This window comes from Hipposideros armiger, unplaced genomic scaffold (assembly GCF_001890085.2).
Source record: "Hipposideros armiger isolate ML-2016 unplaced genomic scaffold, ASM189008v1 scaffold_38, whole genome shotgun sequence".
NCBI classification, from domain to species: domain Eukaryota; kingdom Metazoa; phylum Chordata; class Mammalia; order Chiroptera; family Hipposideridae; genus Hipposideros; species Hipposideros armiger.
Window position 1 is genome coordinate 5283553 of NW_017731388.1, and position 12060 is coordinate 5295612.

The window sequence follows — 12060 nt, forward strand, 5'->3', positions numbered from 1 at the left end:
ATTTGTGCAACATCAGCTGCATGTGCTTGCCTCTCTCTCTTTCAGTGTTCTTATTTGAAACCCCAAAGGATGGGTGTCCAAAATGTGTTTCAGAGAACTGTCCATGGCGATGTAAAACGGGTTTCTTCTTCAAATACATTTGGAAAATGCTAGTTACACTGGTGAAATCGGTGTCTTTGTTACAGGACTTCTCAGAGCCTTTAATGGACCAATGTGTTCTATGAGTCTCCAAAAGGGGGTAGTGGAATGCGTTGCATCACTGTTTTCCAATCTTCTGTGGACATAGAAACCTCCTGGCCCCAACCTACCATCCACTGACTAATTCTCGTTAACATCTTATCTTAAAACGTTTTATCTAAATAGTTACCCAGTCTATTGTGTTACATTTGGACAGTATCACTCATTCACATGGCCTAAGTGGCCCACGTAAACATTTGTGTTTGCAGCCCCTGCTTTCCATAGAATTGATTACACTGTATTCTCATAAGACCCTGACAAAGTAGGGAATCTTTACTCCCATTTTAAAGATGAGTAAACTGAGAATCAGGGGGGTTACGTGATTTGCCCAAGGTCATACAAGTAGTGTGTAGCCGAGACAGGATTTGCATTAAGTCTGTGCACTATCATTACATCATGCCCAAGCTTTACTTCAGTTCATTTTTCTCTTGTCTTTAGATCCAGCTTTTGTTTCTCTTTGGTTAATGACTAGCCTCTCTTTGTCACAGGCTGTCATCAAAATGAAGAATGGTGTTTGAGAAGTGCTGTCCATGGCTTTTATGCTTAGAACACAAAAATGATAATTAAAGGAAATCGCTGCTTCTTCTCTCACTCTTTATCAGATGGCAGTATCTTAGTGAAAATAGATTACATTCTGCTTTTAGCCAAAAGTAGACTTTGGAAATTAATTCTCACAAAACACGGTATGTAAGATGAATATTGTACTTAAGTTATCGTTTGTTTCACTAGAACATAACAAACATAATCAACAAGACAAATTGGTCCAAAGTAAGCCACCTGGCAGTGGAATAGGTAGGTGGTGTTCAGGGAAGAAGGCACTGGAATATATACCTGCTAAAGGTGGCATGTAGCAGCATCGCCCTGGAACAGTCGACTCGGTGGATTGCCCTCCCAGTCAGGGTGGGCATCATCCTGTATGTTAAGGGCCCCAATAGAAACACAGTCAGAGGAAGGAGAAATTCCCCTCTTTTTAGCTTCTATAATAAATGACTCCATAGTATTTAACATACTAAAGGATTATTTCTAGCTCACATCATAGCCTGATAAAGATCCAGTTAAAGATCCAGTTATCTTTTGGCAACTTTTCAGGCAGTGATTCAGGGATCCAAGGTCCTTCCCGCTGTGAGGCTGCCATGTTCAACATGTGGCTTCTAAGGCTGCAACATAAGGGGACGAGAAAGTGGACAGCCTGGAAAGGGCTGCCATCTCCACCTCCCTTATCTCACTGGCCAGCACCCAATCACGTGGACCTAACCTAATGGTTTGGAGCCTGGGAAATGGAGTCATGTGTGCACAGGAAGAGGACTAAAGCTGTGAGCAGCTAGCCTGTCTCTACCACAAGGCCATGGAGCACCATCTACCCAGGGGAGGTCGGGGAGAGTTTCCTGTAGAAGCCTAGAGCATCCACAGCCTTTTTTCCCTGCCTCACTGCTGAGCTGGGACATCTCATCTCATTTTCTCCTGCCCTGGGACCTCATTTATGCCACTGGCTGGATTGGTTCTCAGGTCTTTGGACTTGAACTGAATTACACCACAGGCTTTCCTGGGTCTCCAGCTTGAATATCATGGGGCTTTTCAGCCTCCATAATTACTGAGCCAATTCTTCATGAAAAGTCTATGTATCTGTATTTCTTTATCTTCATCTATAGTGATAGATGTATTTCTTATTGATTCTGTTTCTCTTTGGAGAATTCTGACAAATACAGTTGAGTTTCCATCTTGTTAAACAAGTGGGAGAAAAACGTCAAGCCTGTCCCTTTCAAATCACAAATATGTTGTCAACTACTCTATTAATATACTTGATTCTAGAGAAGTGTTTAAGTAAGAAATAAACACAAAATAAGCAGACATAATCCAGATTCTTTTCATTTCAAGGTCCTACTGGTAACACTGAACCACACGTCCCTACTCTCTGAAGCCAGCTGCTCTCAAGGGCTTCAGTGACTGCATTATAATAAGTCTTGAGCCTCATTTTCAATTAACAGAGGCTTAGTCAATTGATAGTTTATTTAATGAAATGGCATCATGTCCTCATCCTTAAAACTGTGACCCTTAATATGTTTGTAACCCACACCAATTTGGAATTTAATGAAATGTATGATCTTTCTGTCCTACAAAACACACATGTACATATTATCCTTAATACACACTGACTACACATTTACACCATGTTTTAGAGACACTCTTGGACCTCTGGGCACTCCAATGTGTCCTCAAGAAATCCAAGTATCCCGGATTAAAAGCCCGCGGTCAAGATTGGTAGCTGGTCACTTAGATCAGTACCAAAGCTGTGTGAAAGGGTATGGAACTGGGGATAGTAGAGTGTCTTCTCATTAAAAAGGCTCCTGAGCATAGCCACCATTTGCTGAGCGCTGGTTAAATGTTAGACACTGTGCTAAATGTTTTAATCCATTTAGTTTTTATAAAAGCTGTTGACACTATAATCACCATTCTGCAAAAAAAAAAATGGGTGCAGGGACGTTAAACTCATCCTAGACTGAATGATCAGTAAGAGGTGGAGGCTGAATTCGAACCAGTTTAGTCTTAATCACAAAGAGAAACGGAATTGAAGTCAGACTTGCTACTGCATTGTTCTCAAGAATGAGGACCATTTAGAAGTCAATGCGCTTTACCCTCTAAATAAGCATGCTCAATCAGAATGTAAGACTTTTCTGTTTTAACCAAATGGCAATCAACATTTAATTACTTTAAACCACCATACATATGGCAAAAATTATTGAAGACACAAGTAGATTCCTGGTTTGTATATGGCAACCACTTTATTATTTTCCAATGCAAACTCTTTGCATTTAGTTTGCTATTTTACAATTTTACAAACTAGGTATAAAAGACCATAAATAAATGACATAAGTTATGTGTACCTAAGTTTCATGAAGGGAAGAAAAATACCTTGACAAATTAAAACAAAATAGAAAATCTATGTCTAACTCAAGAGATTGCTTAAATTTCGGAACATGTATGAACCAAGCAATGTTCTGTTAATTTCTTTTTCAGTATGAACTAAATTATAATAAGCCTTATACATTCTAATTTTAACCACAGTCCTTGCATATTCCAACTTACTTGGAGTGAGAAAAAATAATAATAAACGCACTCTTCAGTGTGTATCAATGCTTGATGTTGTTTGGAGAATGTTAAAGTGAAAATACTGCTTCTAGAACTTTCCTTTACTGGTCAGAATTTAAGTGTCTTCAGACAAATATTGAGGCTATAAGTGTGTATGGATTAATACACATATCCTTCACAGATTGAATACAAGAGGTCTCAAAACACACACAAGCAGTGTAGTGAGCACAACCTTTCTTTAAAGTAACTATTTTAAAACACACCAGAACATTATATTCGTAGTATTGTTCAAAATAATTTGGGGCCAGTGGACACATGGCGAAGCTACTTGATTTGGTGCGGGGGATCAGCTTAATGCTTCCTCATGAAAGATCTGAGCTCACTTGGCCAGCACTCACACTCGTGGGGCTAGACACAGCCCCTGAACTTGGCCTCCTGACCTGACCTCTGGGGAAAGGTGACCTGCTCAGAGATTCAACATCATTTCTTTATACATATTTTTCAGGCATCAATGCATAGGCACATCCCTTTAAAAATATATTAAAGTCCCCCAAAAGGGGTGAATTCACTTTGTCACTCTGGCATAGTTCTAAGAATACAATGCCATACACCCTGTCAGAATGCAATAAATATTTATTGATGATTTTCTTTACTTATTCAACAACATAGGGTTCAGAATCTTTTGTTTCCCATTTTTTCCCTGATTTGATGTTATAGCTTATATGAATGGCTACAGTTTCTGCAACCATAGCTTAGAATAAGCAAGGCAGCCACTCAGGTTATGAAACATGGCAGTATGTTGGCTGGAGTTTGGTATACATATCAAAACAGAATCTTCACGCAGTGGGCCTCAGATTCTAGAAGGCTGATGCACTTTTGAGGGCCACAGGATTTAACTGTATATTAACAACTGTAGAGCTTTCCTTGTAATAGGGAACCTGAAACAACTTGAGGCCATTTAAGCCCAACCATGCTGACCTCAAGAGTCACTGGCATGTGTTCTTCTGTGACATTGGGAGACAAAGTATTAATCCAGGACACATCATCTCAAAGCTGACACATGTCTACGTTCATCTCCAAAAGTATATGAATTGCATATATTTGTTCGCATTCAACAAGTCCATTTATGCAAATACAAAGGCTACTTGTATTCCACTCGGGGTTACCGGACGAATTCCATCCCCTTCTCTCTCTCCATCAAGGAACTGGTGATTCAGATGAGGAGTTCAATCAGAATTTGTGACTTCGATGATGGGCTGTCACTCAAAGGGGTTCATAGTCTGAAATTATTCCACCGCTAAGGTGAAAATGCCTCTGCCCAAAGCTGTAGAGTTACTCATTAAGGTTAGTGTGGCAGCTACAAAACGCACTTATAGATACAGGACATTTAACATTTCTGGGTTGTCTTTCTAAGGGGATGGGCACGGTTTCCAGGCCCACTAGCTCGTGTGGCTCTTCTCTCAGAACTGGTGGAAAGCCAGAACTCGCCAGGTGTAGCATTCCACAACATTCACAGGCAGTTCTAAGCATGAGGTTATACACGCACGCACGCGCACACGCACACACACTCACACCTATGTACACACATCAAAACAGATAATCAAGCTCATATTTAGTCTAGGAAAAAAATATATTTATATCACTGCAATGGCACACCCTGGGTAAAATGTTACTTCAGCAATGCATATCATAGGCAGCTCCTGGGAACTGGCTGTGTTTCATGTGGTGGCACCTGACCTGGTGTCCATAGTAAAACCTGTAGCCTTTGGTCACTTGCTGCCACACCCATGCAGCAGTGACATACAGGAATGAGATATGGAAATACATATAAATAAAACCACAAGGAGTTTGGGAACAAGGGTTCTGCAGAGCTGGTGCCTCGCGACGGTATATTCCTCAGTGCAACCGGAGAACAGACGCCGAACCTTGAATGTTTGCTGTTTCTTTCGCTGGGAAAGGGGATTTGACAGGCATACGTTTCTTCTTTTTAGGTAGGGGTGCTGTTTCGTGTGTCTTTGCTCCAGAACTGGCACAGAAGCAGAAGAAAAATTTAGAAGGAACCAAGGAGGGCGTGTTCTGTTTTCTTCTGTGGGCTTTGTAATCAACAGGAAGGGCTGTGAGGCCAAGATAGCAGAATCTACTCCCTGTAGAGAAAAGAACAAGGCTTCAGACAAAACATTGACCAATACTGCCAGCCAGCTGTCAACCACTATTGCAAGAAAGAATACAGGTACACAGAAGGTGGTGGCGCTCAGGAAGAAGTGGTTCAGGAGGGAGACCTGCATTCTTACTTCGCTCCTGTGAAAAACGACAACTGGAACAGCCAAAAAATAATGTGTATTTGCAGCTTAATTAGAACTCCTCTGAGGAAGGTACTATTCTTATTCCTATTACATGGATGAGGACATTGAAGCACAGAGAGGCTAAGCTACCTGCTCATGTCATACATTCTGAAAAAGCAAACCTAGGATTTGAATGTGACATAGTCTGAGTCTACAATAGTGTGAGAACAGCCTTTCTTTGAAATAAAAATTCTGACGTGTTATGGTTCACTTGTGCGAGATGGGCTTCGAGTTGGTGAGAGGGCACGCGAGGCCAATTGTCCAACTATAAAAGCCTGGATACTAGCAGCCTGATTTCCAATGAGGGAAATGGTCTATCTTGGGACTAAATCTGAAACTATCCCAATCTGCCAACAGTCAACAATATGACTGAAAAAAAAATGCAAACTAAGAAACTAAAAGGACTGGATGTTTTTCTTAAAAAGAAAGTAACTTCTAAAGAACGAGACTATCTCATTAGTAAAGGATCCATACAATCTGTATGGAACAGGCAGATAAAGGGAACCTGGGCTCAGGCGCACAGCGAGAGGTTTGGTGCGCCAGTGAGAGTGGTCTTGGGGGCTCAAGCCCAGCGAGAACTAATCTGCTACAGACGCCCCATCTGTCTAGAATCGAACAAGGCTGGCACAATACAATGAAATCATTGGGGCTCTGCATTCATCAAATAATGAACTCAAGACAAAAGAAGCAATTTCTCTTCTTTCCTTTGTGACAACTATTAAGATTTCCTCTTGGACTATATCGCCCACCCTAGTGGCCATGTTTGGCAGTTGGTGGCCTCGAGTGGGGAGCCAAAATTAAGACGCATTAAAATGCATCTTTACAGACAATGTTGCTTATTTTATCAAACCACCTATTTATCTGCATATATATATATATATATATATGTGTGTGTGTGTGTGTGTGTGTGTGTGTGTGTGTGTGTGTGTATGGGTTTATTTATTGTGTGAGGGAGATAAATAAAATTTAGTTTCTTTGAGGTAGATGACCATTATTTAAACTTGTAGAAAATACTTCAGTCTATTTGGACAGAGAAAAATAAAGTTCTCTTCTAAAATAGTCAGATAGAAATTACTTCGCAATTTAAAATTATAAATGTGGCTAAGGGTGTAACTACCAAGGCCATCAAGAAGCCACTTATCAACACCATTCATTTTGACAATTATGAAAAAAAAATGAAAGAAAAGGGATCAGATCAATTTTTTGCATTTGATAGGCCTACTGATTTGCAGATTCACAACTGAAAGATGGATGCATAACACTTGGGAAGACTTGGAGGAAGGGTACACCTCTCTTATGTGAAATTCAGCGCGTCCTACGTAAGAGTATTTTATATACACTTAGAGCATGTGTCAGGAAAGGGGCTAGTATTAAAGTATCATGATCTCTAATTTACAGGTGGAAGAACTGAGTTATAAAGAAACAGGAACTGAATTTCCCAGTGTCAACACTCAGTTGGCTGGAGAACACATAGCTATCTGGATGCCAGAGTCTGTATCCACGCCCTGGGAAACAATGCAGCATTCCTATTTTCCTGACCTTGATCTTCTAAAACATGTGTAACTTCACGGAAGCGGTAAAGTCAACACTCTTACTGCTGCTGGATATTATTTTAGACACCCGGAAAATCCGTTGTGTGGCTTTTCCATTGGCCTGTAGACTAACTCAAACATGTGTTCAAATTAAGATGCAGGAGGCAACTTTTGAATGAAGGCTTCCTATGCTACCTTTTTTTCAATCCTCACCTGATTATTTCATTTACAGAGATACCTGCTGAGAAGTAAGAAAACGATACCAGTGTACTATATGGCATTAACTTGTTAGGATATCTTAGAATTGATGCACTCTCTTTTGAAATGTTCTGCCTTGAATATGTTCAGTGTTCAGAATAATACCTCAAGTCTTAAGTTGTTGACTTTAACAAAGCAAAACTTTTCATTATTCAATGCATGCAAGGTAACATTCTCTTTTTACTTAGAAGATAATGCCATAATGCTATCTTATTTGAATCAGTCTGTTAGGATTAAAAATAAAATGCTCTATAGCTTTGCTGAAAGAAAAAAAGTTATAAACCTTTTTGTTAAAGCAAGAAAAGAAAAAAACAAACAAACAAAAAAAACCCAAACTGAAAAAAACCTACATTTGTCAACTTTTAACATGAATATCCAGAGCTCCTAGACTTTAGCAAAAGTGGTGATATGATAAAACAAATATCGTCGAGGCAGTTTAAAAAACAAATTTCACATTCCTTCTGAACAGAAAAGCTTTTATAACTAATGTTGCAAAAGGTTTCTACTAAACTGTCATGATTTGACAGCATCACATTTAACATTCTTTGCATTATAAGAAATAGCTTTCAGGATAAAACCGAGGTGGGGGGTGGGGTGGGGAGAAATGTCGTTAAAATCAGCCAAGCTGTTGTTGAAAAGTGATAAAAATGGAAGTTAAAAAAATAAATTTGTCCAGTCAAAAGAATCAGGCTGTTGGCTTCTAGGAATGAATAAAGCCATTTATTTTACGTGTTTCAAGAAGAAAATTCCAGGATTAAAATAGAAGCATCTTAAGGTTAATGGGCTTCATGGACGGAAAACATGTTTTTACGTAGGCTACTTTCTGATAATGAGGAAGTTAAGGTGAGTTCCAAGTCTCACCATTGACATCTAGGTAAATTTCCCTGGCTGATCTTGTTTGGCACAAGGGGTGCTGGAGCAGAAAATAAAATGAAACTAATAGAAAAGACCCTCTAGCACTTCTCAGCTGAAACAAACTCAACAAAGAATGGGGCACGCGCATGACCCAACAAGGTTTGAGGTTACTACCTGGTACCCAGAAGATGATCAATAAATATTTGTGTCATGAATGAAAGGTACCAAAGGGCAACAGGAACCCCTGTATGGAGCCCCATGGAAGAGAAAGCGCAGCCAGCAGGGGCCCATCCTCTCAAACCTGACTGCATATAGTTCCTAGTTTATTTTTTCCTGGAAGAACATTAGAGAAGCCATATTGGTTTTGGTCTCTACTCCCATTGAAAAGAGAAGACCGAAATCTTGAAATAACCCCAAACTAGCTGACAGATGTGAAAGAATATTACTGCTCCGTGTTTCAAATAAGATCAAGTTTTTTAAAAAATAGCTTTCCTTGGAGAAAGATTCATTGTTGGTTCTTTTGCCTTACCTTGGGGATTTGGGTTTGCTTCTTCAAAGGAGGGAAGTGTGAAAGTTCCCCATTCAAGATTGTCACAGTCCACTATCCATAAGGTAATTATGAAAAGTTTTGTAGAGTCCCGAAATTAGATTTTATATGGCACAGCCTCAGACCTAAAGAAACAGACCTCATTTGTCCAGTTAGAGGGTATGGTGCTTGGGTTTTCCTATTATTATCATTATTTTAAGTCCACTTTCCTTTTATTTCCAGCCCCTCGTGTCACCATAATCCACCAGATGGCCTGAGCACTGAAGGAGCAACATGGACATGTGGTTTTCACCTAGGGTTTGTATCCCCATGGCATGAACCAAGCCTTGAAAGCTACAGCTGAGTCCTTCAAATATGTTTCTGGTCGTGGTCTTCATTCCAGTGAAAGAAGGATGACTGTAAATTATGCCACAAACTAAATACTACGGTTGTAATTCCAAATGGAGAGAGGGTCCAGGATGTCTCAGAGAAGCTCAGTGTCTGGCAGCAAAGACGGCATCGAAACTTGGAGGCAGTGTCCTATTTATACAGGTCCATGTATTTTACAAATTGGTGATGGACGGAAGTACTTCTGAGAAACAATGTGTTCCAGGTTTAATTCAAATGATGGTGGTCATTTCTGTAAGCCCCACAGTTTCAGCAATCTGTACACCAAGCAATGCTGCAGATTTTTTTTTTTTTTTTAATTTCAGAGGGCGAAGACGAAGTAAAAAAAGTGCAGTTCTTCAATTAAAGTGCATGGATGAGGTAAACTAATTTCAAGAGTTTTGAGTTTATTCAGTACTGGCTCAGACAGGAACCATTCTGCCATGTATCTGCTGCATTTGGGTTCTCATTGCCTGGACACTGCTCAAAATCTTATTCTGGTGTGTGACAGCTGTGATGCCAATTCGTGCCAGGTCGCTGTATGGTGCAGAAAAACAAGGCAGAGCAAACGTTACGAGGGCTGAGAACCTTTTTTTCCGGGCTTCATGCAGACACACATTTGAATCAGCCACAATTCATACAGCACAACAAGGCAGGTGTATTAAAATGTTTAATTAAGCAATTTAATGCCACAATGTAGGTGCTTTATAGAGGCTGTATAAAATTATACTCAATTAAAATGAAAAGCATTCCGGTTCTCTTTTAAAAAAAAGAAAAAGATGGGTAGGATGATTATGCAGCTCAAAGCAAAAAAGGAAAATACTATTAAATCTAGATTTACCCTTTCGTGTTACATCGCTGAGTACTTACTCCTGGTTCATGTGCACTACAGCCTCTAGTGTGGTATAACCGGCAGCCGTGAAATTGTCCTTATACCGATCCATTTTAATGGCCTGGAGCCAATCACCCACCGATACCACAGCAGAGAATTCAGGGGAGCTTGGATCCAACAAGGCCGTGTTGGGTCTGGAAATGGAACGAGAAAGCGTAGATGAAACTATCAGTGAGACGACAAGACTCAGAAGTCAGATGGTCTGAAACAGGCAGGGGAACTGAAACCCCAAGAGAAGGCTATTGATGGAAGAACCATCGTCAAATGGCATGTGACTTTTTGCCCCTAATTTCAGAAAGCTTCTAAAGCATGTAACCATCACCCTATTTGTTCTTAATTTTGTGTGCATTATGTGACCCTCTTAATGCATTAATGATCATAGCAGGTCTTTTAAACACCCCAGCTTAGGGTAAAAATTGGCAGAGCCCCCATGGCTGCAATTGACTCAGTCTTTGCAGAAAGAGCCCAGTCCCTGCCAGCACTGAATATTACAGACTTTATTTCAGCAACTATGGAAACCCTGGTGAAGTATGAGGAAGGGAAACTGTGAGCTTGCAACCTGCCAGACTTGATGGAAACAGAGAAAGCAGCAAGAGTTCAAGTCCAGAGTGCTTCCAGCCAGGTTTGCAGGCGGTCTCAGTGCATTGGAACAAACTCGGGACAACAGGGAGTTAATCCCCTCTTTAATCAACCTATGCCTAACCAGCACGTGTGCCAAGACTGGCAGGAAGAATGGCCACTTTGATCACTGTGTGGACTGTGGAATGTGCTTCTCATATTCCCTTGCTGGGGCTCCTAAATAATCATTTCAACAAAATCTGAGCACCTCTTATTAACTTATTTATTAGTTTACGCATTTCTCAGGCCAGGTGTTTCATATTAGGTCATTGTTAAGCGTTACTACAGTTCAAGGCAGGAATTCTGCCATTCTTCATAATATTAATATATAATAAATCATCCATTAATGGAAAGTATTTAGTAAGAGAATTATAGTCATCCTCATCATCAAAATATCTAGTAATCACAGAGTGGACATTTACAGGGTATTTTCTACTGCCCTTACTATAATTACCTGTGTAGCAACACTGCCACTTAAGTTATATTTTCTTAAAGTTGCCTTTTCTCTAGAAATGATGGAATGAGGCTGATCTTAATATTTTGGCCTGATTTTCATCCTGAGACTATGTTGTTTGAATACAGACATTTAAATCAGAAGTATACCATCACTATTGAATTTTCAACCAAAAAAACAATTATTTCCTTATAGAAACAAAATCATGTCAATACAATGCCTTGATTCATTTTCTACATAGCAGAATTAATCCAATTCCATTTTTTATTTTAACTTTTACCTGAGTTATTTTGATTTGCATTTCTTCTCTTTTATATAACTATCTCAACAGACTTGTTTTATTAATCAGTTTTGTGCCCAAATAATAATAGCTCAGCTCGCCTTTGTAACCTTTCTTTTATACCCATTACTTCAATAATATCCAATTTTCTAAGTCAAATTCTGCAGATTTTTATGGCAAGAACAATCAAGGTTTCATTCTTCCCCCGATTTTGAGTCAATAGCAAATATTACACCACATAGAATTTTGGACGTTAGTGTTAAATGTTTATCAATTGAAATATTTACTAAAAAAAGACCAAACAGTTTGCATTTACTTCTAACTTTAAGCCAAGAGCAGTAATAGGCAACATGTAGACTTCCTGAGAAGGTCAAAATGACCTTCGGATGAAAATATCCTCAGTCCATATCCATTAACTCTAAGGGACACTCGGAAGCTTGTTCTGGAAGTCTCTGTGCCCTTTGGGGAACACCATGGCATTAGCCTAATTTTGTGCTCAGTCATATATCATGTTACACTACACCCCATTATCAGCAAGTGGTGATAAGCATCAAAGCTGCTTAAGTACCATCAGTGGGGGGGGGGGGGGGGG

General features: G+C 39.7%; 1 protein-coding gene across 1 annotated transcript in view; it reads right to left on the reverse strand.

The window, feature by feature from the left end:
- Positions 1-2976: 2976 nt before the first annotated feature.
- EPHA4 (EPH receptor A4) overlaps positions 2977-12060 on the reverse strand; it is a 142016-nt gene continuing 132932 nt past the window's right edge. The window contains exons 15-17 of the mRNA XM_019638205.1: positions 10095-10250; positions 8841-9761; positions 2977-5468 (exon numbers count right to left, since the gene is read on the reverse strand). Of these exons, the coding sequence (XP_019493750.1) occupies positions 9647-9761; positions 10095-10250 (271 nt within the window). The 3' untranslated portion in view covers positions 2977-5468; positions 8841-9646. The remainder of the gene's footprint in view (positions 5469-8840; positions 9762-10094; positions 10251-12060) is intronic.